At 35.3% G+C, this 24876-nt stretch overlaps 1 protein-coding gene across 13 annotated transcripts in view; it reads left to right on the plus strand.

Annotated features, from left to right (window-relative positions):
- RBM26 (RNA binding motif protein 26) overlaps nucleotides 1-24876 on the plus strand; it is a 65006-nt gene that overhangs the window by 25651 nt on the left and 14479 nt on the right. For 12 of the 13 annotated variants that reach the window (XM_082050065.1, XM_082050074.1, XM_082050072.1 and 9 more), the window contains exons 12-20: nucleotides 1005-1169; nucleotides 4659-4790; nucleotides 5780-5851; nucleotides 8964-9092; nucleotides 11154-11228; nucleotides 11876-12046; nucleotides 18272-18376; nucleotides 20362-20571; nucleotides 22951-23037. In XM_082050065.1, the coding sequence (XP_081906191.1) occupies nucleotides 1005-1169; nucleotides 4659-4790; nucleotides 5780-5851; nucleotides 8964-9092; nucleotides 11154-11228; nucleotides 11876-12046; nucleotides 18272-18376; nucleotides 20362-20571; nucleotides 22951-23037 (1146 nt within the window). The remainder of the gene's footprint in view (nucleotides 1-1004; nucleotides 1170-4658; nucleotides 4791-5779; nucleotides 5852-8963; nucleotides 9093-11153; nucleotides 11229-11875; nucleotides 12047-18271; nucleotides 18377-20361; nucleotides 20572-22950; nucleotides 23038-24876) is intronic. The other variant, XM_082050069.1, reaches the window with a different exon arrangement.

The following is a 24876-nucleotide window of genomic DNA, read 5'->3' on the forward strand; positions in this document are numbered from 1 at the left end:
ATTTCTCATCCAGAAAGCAGTCCTTGTGATATAGTTACTTTCTAGTCCCATAGCAGTGAGGGTTTATCCCTTATAGTTATTTTGTGGTGTATCCCAGTGACCCACATTTATAAACAAAAATAAGAAAATTATTAGGGAGACATACAAAAGAGATGCAAAGAACTGAGGCCTAACTTGTGTTGATGTTACGTATTACAGGCTGTATGTGTAATGTCAGTATTTCATATCCAGTCACTAAGCTACTCTAATCTGATCTCTCATCATGTTTCATTGTCGAGAAGTTTCAGAAGGTAGCCAGTGTTTTCACGGACTGCTTTCTTGTTTGCATGGTGAGGTTTAACAAAGAGATGTAATAGAATATTTTTGTGCCTAATGATAAAGTACAAATTAAACCTCCTGTGCCTGTCAGAACACTGAGGGAGTTTAAATATCTCTTAATTGCTCTTAAATATTTCTTAAGCCTTTCCGTAGTTTATCTAAGAATATGGGTCTATTAGCAGGCAGTATGATTCAGTAAGGCAAGTAAAATTGTGTGTGAGTATGCACAGAGAGGCAGACATACGTAGATAGATATTGCAAGCTGTGCTTTTCTTCCAAAAAGTATAATTTTGTCCTTTGGAAGTGTCTAAAATATTATGTAAATGCTCAAATGAAAACCAAAATGGACTTTATCTAGTTCTGACACTAGATAGGACATTTATTAACTGACCCCTGTATTTTTTGTAATGATGCTTCCGCTTGTCATATTTGCGATTAGAATTATTGTTTAGGTATTTTACTTGTTTGTTTTGGGTTTTTTAGCTATTCTTTAAGTTTATTAGCTTAATCTCAAGGTTGCATCTTGACACCATGCTTTTCAAACAGAATCATGAAGGGCAAGTACTTATCTGCTGACCCATATTGGGTTTAAATTGTAAGCTTCTGAGCCCTGAAACTGGTGATAATAGAGACACAAATGAAAAACCTACATGCAGTAAGTTTTGTTCTTATGTTTTCAATCTCAGGTTGCATATCAAGGTGATCCAGAAGGTGCCCTTATTCAGTTTGCCACACACGAGGAAGCAAAGAAAGCTATATCTAGTACAGAAGCAGTACTAAATAATCGTTTTATTAAAGTTTATTGGCATCGAGAAGGCAGTACACCGCAGATCCAAACTACTACACAGAAGGTAGAGGATCTAAGTCTATTCTATGTAGAATCTTATGTAAAATAAAATATTTTGAAACATTTTTAAAAAATACGTCTAGGAAGTAAACTGAGTCCTTTTGAAATAATGAAGACTTCATGTAATTGTTTTCCAAAAGTTACTCTTGAATTCTAGATTCTTTGACCTCAGATACAAGGTTCAGGAGTTGATTAGCAAGATAATACTGAAGGTATTTAAAGAAAACCTGTCTGTGACTTATGAAGAATTCGACTCTGTTGTCATCTCATGTGAAGCAAGATTTGATGCTACTGTCTGCTGAATAACATCTATTTTGCTTTGACTAGTATAGACTTTTTTTTTCTTCTGATGGGCACAGTAAAGACAGCAGAGTTATATTTATTTTCTTGGAAGATAATCTCTTCCAAAAGGTGCTGTTTTTCCAGTCTTTTCTTTTTTCCTTTCCTCTTGAGTACGCATAGTGTTTTAGAAATGAGTAGTAGAATTAGTTTTGCACAAAGGTACTTATATGTATATACAGATATATATACACATTTGTGTAGAGAGAGAGGAAATGCATGCAACGGTGTAAGAGAAGAGCTGCATTAGAGACACTGATTTAGTTGAAATGGATCAGGGACATTTTACATTTTAAGTGGAGAGGGAGGAGCTGATCTCTCTGGTATCCAGTGACAGAACATGTGGGAATGGTTCAAAGCTGCGTTAGGGGAGGTTCAAACTTGATATTGGAAACCATTTCTTTACTGAGAGGGTGGTCAAACACTGGAACAGGCTTTTTAGAGGGGTTATCGATGCCCCAGGGCTGTCAATGTTTAACAGGCATTTGGATAAAACCTTTAATAATATGTTTTAACTTCTGACTAGCCTTGAAATGACCAAGCGGTTGGACTAGGTCATCACTGTAGGTCTCTTCCAGCTGAAATATTCTATTCTGCATTTTTGGATCAAATTGCACAGTGGAGCACCTATTGGTAGTTGTCATGTGGATAGTAGCATTGGCAACTTTTTAAGAATACAAATCAGCAATTACTGTTGTGGAGCTTTGATTGGTTATGTGTGGCAAGCCAAATCAGATTTGTTAGCAGGTGTAATGGTACTACCCAAACATAAGGGGAAGCTTGGATTCTCCCAGGTTGTGTAGGTTATTGGACAGAGTATTTTCAGTTAGCTCCCAGTGTAGCAAGTCCCCCTAAATGCTTATGTATCTTGCTTCGTTGGATTTGCTGCCAATGTGGAACAAATTCTGCACATAGGAGATACGGGGCAGGGTCTGTAGAAGTTCATTTACTTATATACATTGGTATAAAGAACAAATGAGTTGTTAGAGGATTATTTCAATTGCCGATCTAAGTTTTGAATTCCTTCTTTCTCCTGATGGCGAATGTCGTCATCATTTGGAATCAATGACCCAGTTTTCCATAGCAATCCTGCTGTAGAGCACATTAGGCAACAATTTCCTTTCTTTCCTTTTGTAAGAAATGTCCTACTTTTTATCTAAAAAAATGCACTTTTAAGGACACCTGTCTCACTGTATCCCCAGTTACTATCCTTTAGATTTGAGTTTGGATTCAAATTCATAAATATCCTTGATGTTTCATGTGAACAAGTGCTTCTCAAACTGCTCTTTATTTTGCAAGCTTGATTTACTTCTGATCAGCCAGAAGAGGGCAGTGGAGTATGTAATTTGAATTAACACAATCATCACCTGTCTTGAGAAGGCTAGCTTGAATAGTTACTGATATCAGCTTATTTGCTGTTTATCTTGGTACATCTTGGAGTATTAATAGTGTATTTCCAAACAAATATCTGATCTGTATATTTCTTATTTTGGAAAACATGAATTTTAAATAATCTTAAGGTTTTTAGTGATGTTACTAGCTTTCCAGCACACCACCTCTGGCAAGTTAACCTTCAGAGTGAATTTCCCTTGATACCAGGTAAATAGTATTAAGAGTTCCCGCTTCGCAAATGACAGCCTTTATCATGAGTCAGGAAGCTACAACTTGAAGTCTGTTGTGGGCGTACAGTGACAAGAAAAATTTAAACAGAAAATTAAAACATTAAGTGCGATGCTTTCATCTTCCTCTGTCTCAAAATATAAAGTCACTAAATCACTAAGTTAAGTCACTAAACAGGTGTTGCTAATTCATAAGGCTTTCAGAAGCATTAATATGTTTACTTCTCTTTTTATTGCCATTAATATTTAGTAGGGTATCTGCAAGTAGTATGAGAACTTTTTTCTTACAGTACTTCTCATACTCTATTTGAATTTTTGTCAAGATTTCTGGTGTATTAATTAACTGCAGCTGAATTAATTTCACCTGTATTAATAATGGTTTCCAGCCAGATTTTCTGTGTGTCAGGCACTAAGGGCAGGCTTTTGAATTGTTGTTTTTCAGTGTAAAATCAGTTGGTGTTTAAGTTGTCACTTCAGTAGTACCTGGTGTGCACAATTTCTTAACCATTGCTGTTTCCTCAGCAGGATTGCTTGTGGAAATTCTGAATGCAGGGGAAGTACTTGGTAAAGATGGTGGGAGACAACCATAACAAATCATCAAATAAAAGACTTCTGCCAAGAAGCAGAAATAATGTGCTCTCCACATCTGTGGTAGATAAAATAAGTAGTACTGGGCTTAAAAAGCAGCACAGGAAATTTAGGTTAAATGTTAAGAAACATTTTCTAATGCCAAAGGGTACTGAAACACTTTTCCTAGAGAGCTGATAGGATCTCTTTAATTGGAAGTCTGTAAGAACCAGATAGATAGATACTGTCGTTAATGACTTAGTTATAGTTGGCTTTGCCCTGGAATGGGGAAATGGGTTAGGTGACCTCCTGAGGGCCGTAATTATGACAGAAAGCTTGCTTGGAAACTTATTTTTTTTTTCGGTCCTAAGTGTTTATGTTTTTGTCAAAGAAAAAAAAAGCAAGGTAAATATTAGCTGGTCTGTTTTCTATTTCTTCCGTCCCAAGATTGCATGTCTCCATGTCCTTCTTTCTTTTTTTTCTGTTTTGTCAAAGTTAAACACATAGGAGATGAAAAGTAACATATTGGTGTGAAATGTGAGAGTCTTTGTGCTACAAGTTTGTAATTCCACCTTTACATAACTAAATGGTTGATGATGAAAGATTTGTGAAAGGAATGAGAAGACTGCTTATTACTTTTTGTTTGGTTCTAGAAGGTGGAAATTAAGAATTAAGGAGGCATGATTAATAGATATAGACCAGGGTCGTTTGATCACTTCTGTGAGCTGCAGGTGCAAAATAGATGTTATCACTGTATGCACTACACAAATAGTCAATATAACATCCTAAATCTCATGAAGTGTTTATTTATACCATCGGGTGAAAAAGCTATTGGATGATAGAAAGGAAGAAGTGTAAATCTAAATGCCACTGCAGCAATTTTGATTTGTATTTATTGTACTACGTATACGTAGTGGCTTTCTGTTAATATTATGATGTGGGTTTTTTTTTTGGGGGTGGTGTTACAGGTAATACAACCCTTAGTTCAGCAGCCGAGTTTACCAGTAGTGAAACAATCAGTCAAGGAGCGATTAGGTCCAGTACCTGCAAGTAATATTGAACCTGCAGAAGCACAGAGTGCCAATACAGAAGTCACTCAGGTATGTATGATAGTAAAAAAATCAGTTGCATGTTTTTCTTTCTGTAATAGGTTCCATAGTGTATTGAATGTATCCATTACAGTTACTCATATTGTGCAAGTGCATATTTTACTACTTATAGGTACATCTAATTTGATTGAGAGTGGTGTTTTGATGTTAATTTTCCTCAGTGCAATGATACTTGGCTTTCTTACCCAAGGATGGGACTTCACTTTTAGTATCATAGATTTTTACTTAATTTTTAAAAAACCTAGAGACTCTATTTTGAAACCTGAAAATATTTTCAAAGTTGGTTTCTATCCGGAGAACTAGAAACTATTCTTTTTCTTAATATTATATCTGCTAAACAGCTAGAGGCATTAGAGACAGATGATCAGCATCTCAAAATGTTTTCAATATTTGTATGTCGTCCTTAATACAAGGAAGAATGTAACTACAGCACCAATAATGACAGAATGTTGGCATGTTACTCTGATTAGAAATAGCCTTTAAATTTTTATTGTGTTAGAAGTATTTCATTATTAGCATTGTGCCACTACTTTAATTTTACTTCTGGAACGGAAGACCACCACACTTGAGAAAACATTTGTGGTTTAAATTCAAACAACAACTTTCTGCAGTTGATGCCTGCAAATACCAGATTATAAAAGACAAAAACTGAAGTGTGTTTATAAGGGCCTGTGTAGATAATCCTCTGCTAACTAGCATGTCATGGACTTCTTGCAAAAAATATGCAGTATGATCTTTGATTCCAAATTTGGCTTTGTTTTCTCCAATCTAGTTATAGATAAATGTATATTAACTATGAAATCGAATATCTACATTTTATCAACTGCTTTAATATTATTTTTCTTGTTGCTTAAAAGTCTATGGTTTTATTAGTTAAATGTTTTTTTTCTAAATTTCTAAGATTTGGGATTACAGAGGAAACAGTAAAATATTCATAAGGTAAAGTATATTTTAACTTTAATTTTGTTTTGTTTTCTTAGAATGTGACTAAATTATCTGTGAAGGATAGACTGGGTTTTGTGTCAAAACCGGTTACTACAACAACTGAAAAGGTAAGAGTATGTCTCATTCTCTTCCTCTCACTCTTAGTTTCAGTAGAATTTTTATTATAAAGCCCTTTGTGTCAATATTAAGTTTGTTTCATAACTATGAATAAAGTTATTGATTAAAGGTTAATTTTATGAAGTATAATATATTGAAACTTAGCTTAGCAGATGGCTAAATGGTTATAAGAAGAATAAAACGTGCTAGGACAGAAGCTGCTTTTCTGTGGTTTTTGCTTTGATATGGCAGATTCCTAGCTACATATGTTTCAGGAACCCAAGCTGTTAAAAGAATGCAGAAGTAAATTTAAAATATAGATACATTTTGATGCTACATATGAATCTATTGAAAGCTTTTCTATAAAAATGTTTTTGGGATTTTGTGTCCCTTAAAATGTGATGCTGTAAACTTTTACCCTACTATTTGGTCTTAAAATTTACAGTACTTGTGAAAAGATAAAAGTGGAAATTAATCAGTATAGAAAGCACAAAGAGAGGTAAGGTGGAAAACGTGCATCTGAATTGTGGTTTTGAGTTACACCTTTTGCCTAGTGGTTGCAATTTTCAGAACACGGAGGTGGTGATGTATTTACTTTAGTAGGAAAGTTTATGATTAATGTTTCCAGATCTACTGAACACCTTAAGGGACAGGCTTTATGGATGTTTGTAACATCCATTTGAGAAGACTTTTGGTAGGAAGGCAGCAAGTTTTATCTGGTAACAAGATTCCTTTGCTTAATTAATTATGTGTCTGTTCTGTTGGGAATTGGCTTGGCTGAAATAAACGAAGTATCCACTGTGTTTCACTCCCTGCCCCTACAGTATGGCAGTTAATGCATTTAGTGGCATCTGACAAGTAAAATTCTCTCTAAAGATACTATGCTGTACTCAACATTAAGTATTGTTACCCTTGTGTATTGAGTTTTAATTGTAGAAGATGTCTCTCACGCATTTCAAGCCAAACAGTCCACCTAAATGGACTGATTTTGGCTTCTTGCCTGTATTCTTTTTTTGTTTGATCAGTTGCATTCTTGTTGCCCTAAACTAGTTGCAGATAAATATGTAACTGTGTATTCCAGAATGACATTTTAGGTACATACTCTATACTTACTTTAGAAATAGGAAGTCTGCTTCAGTTTGAATGGAAATTCATTTTTTTTCCCTGTTCCACAAGAGTTGAGTTATTCTGAAGTGCTTTTCTACAAAAAGTAAATTTGTGCTGAAATGGTTTTCTGCTGTGTTGTCTTGTAGTGCAGACTGGTTTTGATGACCTGCTGGGCTGTTCAGTGAATGGGTTGTGAAACCAACTGTTTCCTTTGGCATTTTTAGTCGGGTTCTGAAACTTGATTTGCCCTATTTTACCTACTACTGTCCCTTTACAAGGAAATACCTTGCTTAATTTGCAGTGACAATGATCTATAACCATTAGAAATTAAAAATTGTCAGCTGTCAAAAAACAGATGTCGTGTCCTAGACTTTTTTTTGCTTCTGTCTGATCGCAGAGTTTATCAAGAATTCTACAGTAAGAAAATAGGTAGCTATGTTTCCCAAAGAGCAGGAGGAAAAGGAGATGAAACAGTCATTGTGAGGCCTTACAAGATCTGTATAGGGACTTAAAATTTATGAACTTCTGGAAAGATTCACAGTATTCTTTGAATAGTATTAAGAGATTTAGAAGACATTAACATGTTGCTTCTTGCTCTTGTATATTAGTTGATGCAGGTATATCTGCTGTGGCATCTCTCCTTATGTTAAAGAGATGAGGAAGCGTGGTTCACTCTGCCATGAAGACAGTTCAGGGCAAAAAGAGTGTGTCAATATTTTTGTCTTGGTCCTCTGTTTGTGATGTACCCTGTCCTGAAGCTGCTTTGTAATGGGAACCACGATTGGATTGTGTATACATTAATGTGCTTTAATAAGTTTTAAAATACTTCATCTTCTTTTTAATGGCCTGCTTAAAACATCTTATATCACTTTTTATAATACCCCATAACATGCTTTGATTTTCTTTTTTGTTCTCTTTGTGCTGCTTACTCTAGAAAACAATATATTGTGCGAAGAAATAGTATAAATAGCACAATGAAGTGAAAAGCTTTTGTATTGTGTTCCTGTTGTAAATTCTGATCTCTTGATCTTTTCTATCTTTCTTATGTTTCTTGGCTGTCTCTGTCTTTTCTTCTCTTGGTGGGTGTTGTGTCTTATTTTATGGAGTGCATGGTGACCAATAGACTCTGCATGCAGCTTTTAATTTTCCACACATATATATATATATATATATTTAAACTCCTGGAAATGATACCATTTGCATAATTGCTGTGATTTGCTAACAAGGTGGACAAGATCACGCCTCTATCTCCAGCAGTTAGCCATGGATTTATCAGTACTAAAATGGCCAAAATGTTCTTTAAGGAATGTGATAAAAGAACAGAACAGTCCAAATCTTCAGGTATTCTGGGGATGTACATAGTATACTTTAGAGAGGGTGTATAGCAGACAACTGTGTTCTCAGTAAATCATGGAGAAATTTTCATACCTCATTCCAAATGTAGGAAAGAGAGCAGAGAGGCATTAGGAGTCTCTTCCTTTGCTGTACAATGTTGAAGACTTCCCCGTATTTGAGTTACTTCTTGTTGATTGTGCAAGCTCTGCTTTGCATAAACTGCCTGTAAAAAAGAACTATTGTATCTACTTTGGACCTTAGTCTCTAAAATTATGTTCATTTTTTGCTTGGAAAATTCATGCAGCCATGAAAAATGTATTTTAAACTTCAAAACAAAAAAAGAATCTTCAGTTATTATTGGTAAAATCCCAGTCTTCTGTTTCCTTAATTATGCTCAAATACGTAACATTTTATGTATTTGAAACCTGGAAGTACATATGAAATCTCAATGGAAAGGATTTATAATCTTATGTTAAGAATTCTTATATATCTGGTATGAAGCTGCCTCTTTAAAAACTGTTTAACTTCAGCAACTCCACATATAATGGTTACACCATTTTTTTAATATTCCATATTATCAAAATATACAAAGAAAAGATGCTTACATATTTTTAAGCACTCACTTTTTTTTTTTAATTGAAATTCACTGGCAAAAAAAAATAAAACAATTTCCTCCTATAGGTTTTATCCACTTCTACTGGCTTGACAAAAACTGTGTACAACCCTGCTGCTTTGAAGGCAGCACAGAAATCTTTGCCTGTTGTTTCCACTTCCGTGCTAGACTCTAATGAAGCACAGAAGAAAAAACAGGTAAATTAAATATACTTCTTTATGAAATGGACCTAGATTGGGAACTTGTGACCACTAGAGATAGTGCAGGAGGTATATTCATCTCAAGAGCACAGATGAAACTAGTTACAAGATTAAATTCCTTTCAAAGACAGAAAATTCAGCATTGTTTTTTTATTTTTGCAGTGTATGTTCAGGCAGTGTAAGCAGGTTTAAAACTCTCTGGAAGTTCAAAATGTGAAACACTTTTACCTGGAAGCAGGATCTCCATGTTGAGGCACGAATTGTCTGTTGTGAGTGAGAAGGAAGTGTAATGTAGTCACTCTTCTTCTCTCTTAAGCCTCTCTGGAACTGACCTTTATTTTCATTAAACTGGCCTTTATTCTCACTGTGTTTTGTACTTGTGACCAAAATTGTTTCTTCACTTGAGAGAACTCAGAACTGTATGACCCTGCATTTTATTGTTTCCAAAATATAGTTCTGCTTGCTTTTCAAAGAACCTGGTAAAGCTCCTTTTTCAGGTTTATTCTTATCATTTAGAAAAACTAAATATAAGACAATGTTTATCTTACCGGTTTCAAACCACAAATTAAGAGTTCAATACTAAGTTAGACTCAAACATAAGTATTGAAATCAGTATAACCATTAAACAAAAATTTTAGCCCATTGGTAAACTTCAGTAACTAGTACCTAACATAATTTGAAATAGGAGTTTGTAGCTGCATGTCAGTCGTGGGATTGATCCAGACTTTAAAGAAATCACTTCTAATTTTGGAATTTCATTTCATATGTGTCCCCTAAAACATGTTTTTCAGAATTAGAGCCTTTACCTTTCAAGTTAATATGATAAGTGCCTGCGAAATGGCAAAAAGCTCGTAATGAAATTATTGACTCATCTTAACAGCTGTAGGGGTTTTTTGAGAAAAGACTGACTCTTCTTTCATGTACTCTTGTGCTCTTTCCTCTCTTCAGAGGTTTATACTACAATATACTAGTACTTTCGGAAAAACATGATTTTTGGGACTCACTCCCTTCTTTCCTCCTGTCTCCCTAGTTTTTCTTAGCATTCTTCCACTTGTCCCTTTTTCCCTTTCCCTTCAGAAAAATGATTGCACACTGTATTGCAAAACTAACATTTCATGCAGCAGAAGTTGTCAGTATTTGGGAATACATACAGAAACATTATTACTCTTTCTTTTTTACATCTGTTTTGCCTTTACACTCTTTCTATAAGGTAATCCACTTGCAGTCTGATCCCAGTTGATTGGTGATCTAGAGGTCACCTTCTTCCTCTCCTCTTTTATCCCGTTAAATATGTTGGTATCAAAGCTCTCAGTTGTTTTCTACAAGTATCTTGCTATCTAAGACTTAAGCATTCCGTATCTGAGAGCAAGAAGCAATTGCTTTCTCTCAAGGAGCATTAGTGGGAGCTGAGCGCAGCAGCTGTGGCATCTCCTCCTCCTTCTCCTTTTGAGTGCAATGTGTCACATATTTATCAGTTTCAATTCATTTTGATTTGCCCATAGCAATGTCAAGGTTCTGTGTTCAGCAGCTTGAGTAGTAGTACTTGTCACTTCCAGGTTATAGTAGTCAGATTCAGGAGGGATGGTTTTCTTTGGGTAATATTTTAATCTTACAAAATAGAATATATATATATATTTTTTTTTTTGCTTATAACTGTACTGGTGAATGTGTTTTAATTGATGGACTTAATTTACAGTTGCTTTCAAGATACTGTCCTTACACATACGACTCTTGTGTGTTGTACCACTTGTCGTAGTGTATTATATTGCCTTTCAGCCTTCAGTGGAGTTGTGTAAAGGGTTGCTTTGTACGTAAGTAATAATGAATTCTTTCCAGCACAGATCTAACTAAGAAAGATCATTAGATCCTTCACTGATTTGTTGATAAATTGTTTTCCAAAAAATAATTTGAAATATTGCCTATTAGTACCTTGAGTTTCTGTTACAAATTTTTTCCTTGTTATTGTAAGTTACTACTGTATAGTTGTCATGTATATTTTTCTTCTGGCATTTTTTTTTTCAAAATCTAGAAACTTTCTGTAATTTTTTATGCTTCTAGGAAGCATTACGACTTCAACAAGATGTGAGAAAAAAGAAGCAAGAAATCTTAGAGAAGCACATTGAAACACAAAAGGTAAAATGTTAGCATTAAAGTAAGTTTGTCATTTGATTGTAAAAATCTCAAGTCAGTTCTCTAAAATATTTCAGAATTTGTAAGCATGAGCTACAAAACTGACCTATAAAATAAGCGTTTGCTTAGAATGGTATCATCACATTGTTTTGAGTTTAGACTTTTAATCTAACTTGTCTTGTTAGTTCACTTGAACTACAAGCTTGTGCAATTTTAGTTAAAATTGCCTAATTTGGGTTCCACATGCAAATGTTTTTTGGGAGAAGTAGAAGTCTGAGAGTTCTACTTGACAAGAGCGGGAGAGATTAATGTAGAAAGGTGTGCTTGACTGCACTTAGGCTTAGGAGGAGAAAAAGGCCAAAATGTCATTTGAGTTGAATAAAAATTTTGAAATAATTTAAGTATGTTGAGCATATTTGTCCAAATGAAATGGAGATAGCAAATGCTCAGTAGCATATGAATTAGAGATTCAAAGATTTTAATTTAATATAAGCTGTTAAAAGCCCTATATGTTGACTTTGAAGAACACAGTAAAAGGAATACAATATTCTGTTTTTCCATTAGTTGTAATGAGTACTGGAATACAGATCTTTAATCGAATTATGAAGTAAAAAGATTTATTCTATTTATTTTTTTTTTTAATTGGATAGATGCTGATTTCAAAGCTGGAGAAGAATAAAGCCATGAAGTCAGAAGACAAAGCGGAAATCATGAAAACGCTGGAAATTTTGACTAATAGCATTACCAAGTTAAAGGATGAATTAAAAGGTGTATCACCAGGAGGAGGGGCTCCTTTAAAAAGCATGAAAACTAAGACTCAGGTACTCAAGTTTTGGTCAGCTTTTTAATAAAATGAATTTACCTGCTTTTGTCAGCAGAAAAAAAATATGCAGCTACATCAGCAGTTTTTAGAACCATACTGGTTTAATTTTAAAGTTCTTTTCGTTTTTGAAGTGAGATTGGTTTTGTCCTCTTTTTAAAGGAGCATAATTAATTTTAAAACCATGCTGTCGTCTAAAAGGTTTATCCACCATTACACAGATATTACATCAAATCAAAAAAGCCCCAAAATCTTGTGATTATTTCTGTTGCCTTATTGGATCTTTTGTGTTTAGTTTATTGTTTTCTTAACTTTTAACAGAAATAATGAAAATAGTATTTCTTCTGCAAAAATATTATCATTATGCAACACAGATATTGTCTGGTCAGTTTAATACACAAAAGAAACTGCTTCATGAAACTAGTCAAACACTGATACATAATTCTCTGGGGTTTTTATGTCACTGAAATATTTCAATATTTTAATTAAGCCTTTTAGATTGAAGACTACACTGCTCAGTTTTCCTTTAATCTGTCTACCCATGTTTGGGTTCTACCTGTGATAGGAGTTCCCCTCCTTTGCTGTCATTCTGGTTAGTATTTGGCTAAAAACAGTTTCCTAACTGCTCAAATACACAATTATATTACATTTTTAAAATGCAATATTTTGCTTTTTCTGGAAGTACGTATTCCTAAGCAGGTTACAAGGAAATCAAGAATTAAGCGAGACTTTGAGAAATAGCCTTTTAAGAAATTAATGTGTTCCTTTAAATACATTAGAAGCTTTTCTTGCTTTGTCAAGTCAGGAAGTGCATACTAATAAAAGAGTAGATGTTTGTCCAGTGTATTTTCCAGTAGAAGACAAAAAGTCTTGCACTTGTCATGCTGTTTTCATTCAGATATTAAATCTTTGGAATGCTTAGTCTTCTGATGTTGAGGATGTTTTTTTAAAAAGCTGGTGTAACATTACAACCCATATTTACTTTGAATGAATCATTAGTTTTCAGTTTGAAACAGCATTTCTACTGCTTTATTTTACACAGAAATATAGGCATTTAAAGTAAGTGCAGTGTAGATTACAGTGATGTACAGTTTTGAAAAGAAATATCAAAAAGAAATACTGAAATGAGCTGTGTGTACTCTCTGTAACTTCTTACATTGTTCATCAGTCAGGAAAAAGTTGAAGCAGTGTATTTTTATCCTTAAAATTGACATAAATTATAATTTCTGGAAGTCACTTTATGCTCCTTAAAACAAATTTAGTTTCTGTGGAATACTCTGCTATGTTTTAGAGGAGGAACTAATGATAATAGGAAAAAAAAGATTCAGACATGGCTATAATAAGATCAAATTCCTCTCTTTTTTTGGAGATGAGAGAAGATTTTTATGTTTTTGGAAGAGAGTGGATATTGTTTGATAAGAAAATGTTTCTGAGAGGTCTGAACAAAGTTACCTACCTGTAGAGTGAATTTAAACTATGAAAGTCCTAGAAATTGTCGATGTTCTCCAAGCTGCATTGGAGAAAACCTCATGTTTTTGTGAAATACTCTTCTGCTGGTGGTATACTGTGCTTCATAAATTTGAACAGGAAGAATAGTTTATAATAGTTTCAATCAAAGAATAATGATTGGTTGTGGGTTTTACCACATGCAAGGAAAAGAATCCAGAACCATAGAAATAAAGAAGCAAGTTGCATCATGAAAACTCAGTAAATTCTTGACTAGAAAATAGTAAATGCAGCATTTTAACCAATGACAGTTATTTTATCCTGAGAGTGGTCCAGTGCATCCTTAGAGTGGACAAGAAAATAGTCTGATAACACAAAGTTGCTCAAAAGGACTGAGGTTAGAATGGATTTCTGGGGATTGTCCTGTTCCATCACCAGGCACTGCTACAGAGAGTCTGGATGTCTTCTTCACTAATGCACACTGGGAATTTAAACACATGGATGAGGTCCTGTCCCCCCACCACCTTCTCATCCTGGAGTTGAACCATCCCAACTCAGCCATATAGTGGGTGCTCCACTGCCTTAATGATCTTTGTGACCTTTCGCTGGACTCTCTCCACTGTGTTTCTCTTGTGCTGGGGAGGCTGGAACTGGACACAGCACTCTGTATGTGGCCTCACCACTGCAGGGTAGAGAATCACCTCCCTCAGCCTGCTGGTGTTGTGCTTCCTAACGCAGCTCAGGAGGCTGTCAGCCTTCTTTGTCGCAAGGACACCTTCCTGGCTTATGTTCAGCTTCTGCTCTGCTACCAGGACACCCCAGGTCCTCTTCTTTTGGGCAGCCCCCAACCTGTACTGTTGGCTGTGGTTATTCTTCCCCAGATGTAAGACTTGGCATTTCCCTTTGTTGAAATGCAGGAGGTTCCTCCTGCCCTGTTTCTCCAGCATGTCAAGATCTTTCTGAATGGAAATACAACCAACTCGTGTAGCAGCCACTTCTCCTAATTTTGTATTATGCACAAACTTACAAAAAGGCCCACTCTGTGTTACCATCCAGGTCACTAATGAAGATAGTAAACAGTATTGGCTGCTGGGGTACACCACTAGTGACTGGTCTTCAGCTGGGCTTCTGTCACTGATCAGAACCTTTGAACCTAGCAGCTCAGCCAGTTTTCAGTCTGTCTTTGGCTGTGAGGATGTTGTGTGTGGCAGTGTTGAAAGCCTTACTGAAGTCAAGGTAAAGAACTTCCTCTTCTGTTCTTGTCCACCAAGCCAGTCACCTCATTGTAGATGGCTGTTAAGGTCAAGCATGATTTCTCCTTTCCTAAATGACCTTCTTGTTCTTAGAATGCTGGGAAATGTTTTCCAAGATTATTTGCTCCTTCATCCTCCCAGGGATTGTGGTGAGACTGACCAGAATGTAGTTCCCTAGATTTCCTTGCCCTTCTTGAAGATCAGAGTGACATGTGCTTTTTTTTCAGTCCCAAGGAACCTCCCCCAAAAGCCATGACCTTTCAAAGATAATTGAGATTGCCTTTCCAATGACATCAACAAACTCTGTCAGTACTTACGGTTGCATGCTGTTGGGTTCCAGGTATTCTGTGTATGTCCAATTTGTTTCAATGTTTCCTAACTTGGTTTTCTTCTGACAGAGGTAAGGCTTGCTTGCGCCAGGCTTTTCCATTGATCTCAGGATCAGGAGTTGCCAAAGGCAAGTCTTCAGTAAAGACTAAGAACAGGAGGTATTGAGTGCCTCAGCTGTTTCTGTGTCCCTTGTTGCCAGGTCCCCTTTTTCCACATTCAGCAATTTTCACACTTTAGTATTCCTCTTGCTGCTGATGGACCTGCAGAAGCCTTTCTTCTTGTTCCTCACTTCCCTTCCCAGATTAAATTCTAGGTGGGCTTTGGCTTTCCAAACCACTGCCTGCATGCTCAGACAGTTTCTCTGTATTCCTTCTGTGATCTGAACCTGCTTCCATCTTTTGTACACGTTGTGTTTGGATTTAAGTTCTGTTAGAAGCTGCTTGTTCATCCACGCAGGCCTCCTGCCACTTTTGCTTTATTTCCTGCATGCTCTGGAACTTGGAGGATGTGATTCTTGAAAACCATCTTGCCTTTCCAGCAGATATCCAGGCCCATGGTCTTCAGACAAGAGACTTCTTCCAATTGTCTGAAGAAGGCCTCACCTACTTGTTTTACCTGGGCAGGCAGTGTGCAGTACACACCCACTGCAGCACTACCCATGTTGCTCTGCCATCTTGATTCTCACTCAAACTTTCGACTGGCTCATAATCCATCCCCAGGCAGAGCTCCATGCATTCCTACTGCACTGTCACGTAAAGGACAGCTCCTGCTCCTTGCCATCCTGGCTTGTCCTTCTGTGAGAGACCATATCTGTCCACTGCAGCGTTCCAGTTTTGTGAGTTTTCCTGCGGTGTTTCTGTAGTCTCAGTGAGATTGTAGCCCTGTAACTGCACACAGACATGTAATTCCTCTCCTTTTTTTCACATGTTGTGTGTATTAGTGTACAGGATCTTCAGAGAGGCACTGATTTCCCAGAAAATAAAGGAAATTTTCCCCCGTGATACTGTTCTGTAGGTCCTCCCTCATTTATGTGGATTGGTATGTGTATGCTTGAGGTTGGTTCCCCTTCAACCCAGTTTTGTTGATCTCGAGATCTCTTCTGCCCAGATCACCCTTTGCTTGGCAACCTGGTTCACCCCTTCCTTGTATGATTGTTTTTTTTACTTAGCAGAGTGAGACACTATGCTAATTGGAATTACAGTTATAATGAAGTTAAATGAGCTGTTTTCCATTTCCTTTGTAATATGAAAAGTGAAGAAATATTTTTTGCAAACCCATTTAATAGTGGACAAAATATTCCAAATGTACAAACATTGATTTTATTGATAGCTTTCCTCTCAGGGAGATTGTGCATTATGTGTGAGCACTGTTTTGTTAGTATTTGAAAAAGAGAAAACAATCAGTCCCATCTGACCTTTGTGAAAGTGAGAAATTAACAGATCCTTCAGTTAAAGTTTACAATTTTGACAATTTTCTGAAAGACTTTGCTCTAGGTTCTCCTACATTTTCTTAGCTTTGAAAGCCTGGGCAGCTCAGAAGACCCTGCAGTCTTGAAGATGAAGCCCATGTGACTGTGCCATTATCTTTACCTATTTTTGTCTTGTTCTAGTTCATACAGATTACAAAATATGCTTCCTCCCTGAGTGTAGAAACCTTTGCTACCTCTTGGTGTATCTTGAAGGAGGGGAGGTATTTTCTTCTTGAGACCTGGCATAGCTCTGTAAAAGAGAAGTCTTCATTAAGAGTGCTAGAAATAAACCTCAAAAGTTTAGAGATTTTCTTTATGACACCAGTGTCACTGGCTGCTTTGTGAGTTCTAACTGCTGGTCATTATTAAACTTCAGAAGTGGTTGTTTTGCCATATCATTGATGTGTTGCAACACAGTGGGATTTGAGAGAAACAGTGTTTCCAATTTTGAAAGCTTTGAAAAACATTTTACTGGAGATAATGGATTTTGTTTTGTGGTTGCTGTAGATAATCAGAAAATGCGGCTGAAAGGAGGTCAGATTGAAGTTGCCAGTTGAATAATCCAGTTTTTTTTTCTTTTAAAGCTTCCAGGAAAACAAACTAACAAAAAAAACCCCTTCTTTATCATTCAGTGGTGATACTTGGTTTCCAACTGTCACAACTGCAAAACCTTCATCACTTGACAACCAGCCTTTGAATACATTACATGCTGTGATTTTGAATCAACAGGTGTAAATATAAAACTGTTTCACAATCATCTATAATTTTATCCTTCATTTGTGATGTCACTGGAACATTAAAAAAAAAATACTCCAATTTGGAACAGAACTTCAAATAAAATTTTCATGTTCACATAAAGCCCTTTCCTGCACCTGTACCAGCACCTGCACCTCACTGATTGCAATAAGCATGTCTAAATTTGGGTTCAGTCACCTTTCAGTTTTGTATCTTATGTTGAATTTTCTAGTAGTTTCTAAGAGTTTTTTTAATTATGTGCTGGAAGGCATCTCCGGGTGCATCAGAGACCAACCTTTTGTTAGCAAAGGTCTTGTTATTGTGTTTTTTCTACCATGGTCTGAACAGAACTACCACTTGTGCTTTTTCCATTACGAAATTGTAATAGACTTAGATGCTTTTTCTCATTATTGTTTATAGATTTTTGTATTCATTCATAATTGTACTGCATTTTTCATAGAATCCTTTTTATCTCATCATCACTACCGTGTAATTTTGCATTTTCTATTTTGTGTATCTGTAGCTTAGGAAAAATCCCATTGGCTTTGGCTGTGTGTTAGTCTAAAAGGTTTGACATCACCAAGCTCAGAAACATTCTACTACACATGGAAGTTTCATCTTGCCAAGAATCTCCTAAGCTTGTGTTTGGTTTGTTTATGAAGGTGGAAACCTAGTGTAGTAAAGCGGTATGCCTGCAAAGTTGCAACTGTGATCTGAATTAATAAGCCACACAACTTGGTTAAATTTAAAATTCCACTACAGCTTCTGGTTTTCAAATTCCTTTTCCTTAGAGTTTCCAGGGATCTGTTTTTGAGGTAGTTGTGCTGCGGCAGATTTCTGCCTTCCCTGGAGGGAATCTTTAAGTCTCTGTGTATTTCCGAAATAGCTTCCTGGTAGGAGCGTAGCAATAGATTCTTGGGTTTTATCGGAAAATTGTTTCCTCAGTAGAGAATGTGAACTGTGCAACTAATAATTTACCATAACAATTTCTTAGATGCAGAAAGAGTTACTAGATACTGAACTGGATTTATACAAGAAGATGCAAGCTGGGGAGGAAGTTACAGAATTAAGACGAAAATATACAGAGCTACAGCTGGAAGTATGTTTGTCTCCTCTTTTGTAGCAATTAACTTTTAATCAAATGTTTTCATATATGTTTATTATCTTGTGTATTGTATCATAAACTATTTTCTTTCAGAGTGCAATATTAAGTTGCATATACATGGAGGAATTTAGCAATATTTTAAAAAGTCAATTTCTAAATTCCACTGAGGTAGAGAAATAGTATTGTCTCTAATTTTGATTGTTAATTTGTTTAAATTCTGTAACTCTTAAGATGATGTTATATTTTATACATTTGTGGTAGTAGTAATGCCTTGAAACTGTGGCATGTTTTTAAATTGTTGCCTGTAGGTGGTGTTATGTTTGATACAGAAGAGTTAGAACACACTGTTTGATCTTTTATTCTTAGGTGTACTGTTAGTGAGATTAACCAAAAAGGCTGAAGTGCCAAAAGTAGTAGTAGTGGAGCATTCATTTCCAGAGGAGGATTTACCAAAAGCGAATACAATGTCTCAAGAAGTGTTCAATGTATAGAAACACAGTTTTTTCGTAATGTACTTGCTTTTTAAAAAAATCAGAAGACTGTGCAAGATTCTTCATATCTGTCTTATTTTGAGAAATTTTGAATGCTATGCGTGTTATTCTGTGTTATATTGCACTATCTTGCTTATATGATTATGTAATATCTACTTAATTGCATGGTAATCTTATCTCTTTTTACTGTTAAGCAGGCTGCTGTGTCGCTTAAATCCTTCTTGTCTTAATGAAGTTTGGTCATGTCTTATGTATAACTACATATGAACACAGTGCACATAAGTATGGCTAAGTTGCATTAAAATCTTACTTTAAAACTAAGTTGTTACACAGCTTTGATAGTTGTGAAAATAGGTTTGTTAATAAGCCAAGCCCAACGTAACAAGCCTTGATTTTACTGTGAGAAAACCCAAACAGTATACAGTTTGATTGTTGAGTCAGCATGATCTTTAACTTTCTGGATTATTCATTTAACTTTTTTTTTTTTTTTTAAACAAAACAACAACAAAACCCCCTACAATATTATTTTTACAAACAAAAAAAAAGTGAACCACATACTATCATAAAATTATCTGAATAATTTCATTAATAAAGCCATAACATATAGATCTTCTCGTGGGTCATATCACTGGCATGCACTTAAGTAGTCATATCAGTGCTTGAGTTGTAAACACTGTAGGATATGTCAAAAACGTTCTGGTGATTTCATTTAACGTTTGATTGTTACATCAGATCTATTCGGATTTGAAAAGTTATTTTTTTTCTTGTGATAAATGTTGTAATTAAATCCTTCAAAGTGCTTTTTTGAAACTTCAAATTAACTTTTGCAAATTGTTTTTTAAATGGCTGTGAGAGATGCTGTCATTGGCCTTTTTTTTGACTTTTCTTGGAGAGTTCATGCCAGTTCTTTACAAAGGCTATACAGGTATTATGGGAATGGAAATTAGTGAGTACATAGAGCCAGATTTTTAGTGAGTATTTTGTTCTTGAAGGTGCTTAGTAGAGCCCCTGTTTCATACCTCACAATTCTGTGGCCAAAAGCTAATGCTGCGTTAGTTCTGGTCAGAATGAAAGTCTTGGCTGGACACTGAGAGACAAATTAAGAGATGGATAAAGAGACAAATTGAGTAGTTAGTCACCACATCAAGAAAATTTGTTAATGAAATTTCAGATGTTGTGCTGCAGTTCCTTTCTCCTATGAGGAATTATCCTTGCAGATAAGAGCTCTTTTGCGATCTGCTTTTAATACCTGGTTCTTCTTCCCTATATCCATCCTATTTTTGATTTGTTAATAAGTAACAGTATTAGCTTTTTAATGTTATTAACGTGCTCACCTTTTGTTATTTTAAGACCTGTAAGCTGCTCTTTCTGAGGCTTGTTTGCGGATATGTTTTCGTAGGTAACATCAAAATATGTGTTTATTAATTTTGTCTAAATATCTAGATTGTGAATTTTAATATGTCAATATGTTATGTATAAACATCTTAGGCTGCCAAACGAGGGATTCTTTCTTCAGTTCGTGGTAGAGGGGTTCATGCAAGAGGTCGGGGTGCATCACGTAGCAGAGGTAGAGGAATACGAGGCCGGGGTAGAGGCAGAGGAGTTCCTGTGCATGCAGTTGTGGATCATCGACCTAGGGCATTAGAAATCTCTGCATTTACAGAAAGTGATAGAGAAGATCTTCTTCCTCATTTTGCGGTATGTGGCAATTTTTTTGTTCTTTGGATGACAGTCTTCTTGTTTTCTCTTGATATAATTCATCTGGAAACATTATTTAGGAATGAACCTGTTCATGGAAAAAGAGGATACATCAGAAAAAGGTGTAACAAATTACACCACTGATTCAACTAGTTATAAAAGTAACCACACAGCATTTACAAGACTTGTGGGGGTTTTTTATTAAAAGAAAGGATATTGGGAATATAAAGCAATGACTTTTTTCAGCATATATGTAAAATGGTTACAAATTATTAGATATAGAAGGATAAAATAACTGAAAGGATGGTGAGAAAAAAGACTGATTCAGTGCCCAAACTTTCAGTGCCTAAAGTCTGTTTATCTTCATTGAAATATCTTAACAAGTGCTTAATGAAAATTTTCACTGAGGATTTTCAGTGCCTTTGCCTGACTTTCTGAATTTAAGAATCAAGATGAGAATTGTGCAACCATATGTAGATCTTGGCAGGACAGCCAAAGGTTTCTGTCTCTTCATCTGTGTAGGCTTAAGAAGTCAGAGCTTTTTATGCTTTTTTTTTTTCCTGTTTTTAGTCTAAAAAATTATTAACTGCCATTTTTTAGCAAATGAAGTAAGAAATCGGCGTAAATTTATAGAAACGCTTATCCTCTATTATAATAAAAGAAAATATGTTTATTTTGTAAAATGAACGGTAGGAATATATAGTGGCATAAATTGTGTGAATCTTCGTATGTTGTCCCCCCGTTGTTTTTTTCTTTCAATATTTAATTGTAGTCATCTTCTATGAAGGTAGAAGTCCAAGAGCCACTAAGTCCAGTAAATTCTACTCCAGTCAATGTACTTAATATTTTCTGTCTGGCAGCCATGCAGGTAGGTTTTAGAAAAAACAAAGGCCAACAAGGACCTGTCTCTCCTTTTTAAAACTTAAAAACCAAATGAAACAAACAAAAAGAAAAACCCAACCAAGCAAAAAAACCCAAATGAACAAACAAAAACCCACTACTATTATACTAATTTTTTAAGGTGTGTTTCCAGGAGCTATGTATATATACACATATATAAATGTATATATATTTAGTTCCCCTTAAATACACTGCATCATATCTATGAAGAGGAAACAAAAAGGGAACCATGTACCCATAAGGGAGGACCAAAATACTTTCTATAGAGATTAATGCCATACTGAATATTTCTGCATACCTATATATATTTTTTTATATATATATATATATATATGTGTGTGTGTGTGTATTAAGGGGAACAAAAGTACTTTCTGTAGAGATGCATGATGGACTGAACATTTGCTCAGTGACTTTGCAAATTTCTGGTGTAAAACTAAGAACAGAACTTTAAAATGAAGCAATACAGTCTACTTGGTCAACCACAGAACATTTCTCAGTCCAATTTCAATGATGAGTATTAGAAAAATCTTATTTTTAAGCTACAGCATTTTGTTGTGATTTAGTCAGCTTTATGAGTCACCTTACATGTTTTTCAGTTCATATGTACTTTTCTTACTGACTGCAAAGAATATAAAAATGAAGATGGAGAATCAGCCACTGTTAAAAGCTTGCTGTGTGGTGTCAGTTTATGGTCATAACTTAGCGTTTTCTTAGACTTTGGTTCTCTTGCAGGGAGAATTAAACTTAATAAATTTAACAAACAAAAATATTAACCAAAAACCCCCAATTTAGTAGTATTTACAAATACAGTTCTACTCACATTTTTAGTAGTATAACACTGAGAAAAAATGTTAATTGTTTCAGTTTACAGGTTGTACTTTTGCTGTTTTAAACTTGATCCAAATTGCATGGAAATGCACTGAGCTGTATTTCTGTGGTATGGTATCACAACTGTCTGCACATCAGCGGTATGTTCTGCCTGTATAGATATGTTGGGCACTGCAGCTTACAGGGCTGGCAGCATTAAAGGTAGCAATACCACGGAGACCATTACAGTAATAGATGACTCAGGTTCTTAAGATTCTTAAATCAAATTTTGAAACTTTTTCTACCATCCCTGCATCTAATAAATCTTTTTGTGAAAGTTTCATAATAAACTAATGGAATCATCCCAAGATCCCTTTTTTTCTGCTAAAGAGAGGAGTATTGAAGCAGAAGAATCTCTTTTTCTGTCGTAATTTTACTTCATACCGGTATGTTTACAATCAGGAAATCCAGACACTACAGCACTTCTGTGTTTTAGAAATGCAAGTCGAAGTAACTATTCCTTGCAAAGACAAATACTCTGATTGACATTAAGGCTGTGAAAGGTACACTGTTCTAATTTTATATTATTCCTGAGGGCATTTGATTTAGGACAGCATTTTTAGAGGTGGAGAGCTATTTCACTAAGCTTTTTTTTTATTTATTTATTAAAAGCAATATGGTGAAATTGAAGATTGCCAGATAGATGACTCTTCTCTCCATGCGGTGATTACCTTTAAGACAAGAGCAGAAGCTGAAGCTGTGAGTATAGTCTTTGTTGAAAATACTCTGCACCATTGAACTTCTTTCTAGCTACAGTATGCTTCTATATTTGATTAAATTTAATACTGCTAAGTATTTAAAAATGTTTTAAAATAAGCCTGACACAAAAGTTTAATTCTAGGTTAAATCTGTCAAAACAGCATATTACTGAAATCCTTGGGAAATGAGGATGTTTATAGCAAGTTCAAATACAGGATATAAAAGAGAAATTAAGAGAATGGGAATTAATAGGTGGTTGTCTTGGTTTATCTTTATTTAATTGCTGGTTGTATTCTACCTGAAGACTTGTTACCCCCCCAGTCTTCCTGAAATTACACTGGTATCCTGTGGAGTGAGCCTGTATTTTGTTCAAGATCAGTTGGATTTACCTTTGCCTGAAAACCTGTGATAGTGTAAATGTGATTTGATGGGATTTGCTTTTTTTCTTTCCCCCTTTTTTTCCCCTTTTCTTAGCATATTTCTTAGAAATTTAGGAAATTACAGAAGTATAGAATTATAGAAGTAACTTTCAAAGACTAAAATCCAGAGTTGAGGTATGTTGTAATTCAGCATCCTTACATGTGGATCATTAGGACTTTATACATTTGGCTCAGCAGGACTCCTGCCTTATTCAGTTCATGGTGTAGGCACCATGTGGACATGTGCAAAATAACAAACAGTTGTTCTGCAGATGATTTTGTTTTCTTTAAAATCCTTGCATCACTGTTGGGAAGGAGTAAACTGAAAATAATAGGGACTCCTGAAAGAATGGATTCATATTTACGGTATGGTTTTATGGAAAGATTTCATTTTATATTTATATTTTGCACAAAGTTTCTGTTTTTGCATGAAGTTCATCTTGTGGAGTTTACTTGAATGTAGTTTTCATACGTGGCCAGACTCCTTTGTGTGCTTTATCTTGAGACACCAGTAACCTAAGTGACGGAAATACTGTCATTTACAATGCAGATTAAGCCAATGGGGACAATAGTTTTAAGCATTTACAGTATCATTATGGTTACATATTTTAAGAAACAATTCGATGCATATGCCAAAGGTGTTTTATGGAAGCACAGAAATGTTGTTTGTGAGACTCTTAGATGTAGCAATGATGAGCATTAACTGTATGGAGATTTGTAACTGTTCTGTAAAAAAAAGAAGTGTAATTAATGATACATAGTATATGCTAACTGATAGTGAAAAACAGTACTGTACAACTGTATTGAAGGAACACAGTTCAACAGTGAACAGAAGTTCAGTGGAGAATAAGAAATATCTGCTGGCAGATGCAAGCTGTCATAATTCACGTACTCAGAAATTGACTGAACTAAGATTGGAATTTTAATTTTGATGCTTCCTGACTTTGGGCACTTCATTTTGCAACTTCATATTCTTTGATGTTGTTTACATAAGAAATATTCTAAGTATTGAGAGAAACTTCTGCTTCCCTGAAAATAAAAACAGTTCGCCTAGAACAATAATTGTTTTTTATGGACTGTCCAAATGAAGTCTTTAGTTCTCCCAGGTGCAGTATGATTCACAACAAGGATCTTGACGTATTTGTTTATCATCAAAATACACTTTTTACTGTTATAACTTTTTTTGCCTAAAAATTGGCATGGAGAATCTTTTCAGCCTTACCCAAAAAGAATTGGGAATGGTAGCATTTTGGAACCAAACATAGAAGTGTAGAGATAGGAAGCACCTGAAAAAGAAAGTTGTGTAGAGAATGAAAAAAGATGTGACGTGGGAGAAGGGAGATGTGTTTGGTGGAAAGGTTGAAGTCAACATTATGTGCTTGGTTTTTTTCTTTTTTTTTTCTTCCTTTTTCTTCACTTT

This window comes from Streptopelia decaocto, assembly GCF_964273445.1.
Source record: "Streptopelia decaocto genome assembly, chromosome: 1".
NCBI classification, from domain to species: domain Eukaryota; kingdom Metazoa; phylum Chordata; class Aves; order Columbiformes; family Columbidae; genus Streptopelia; species Streptopelia decaocto.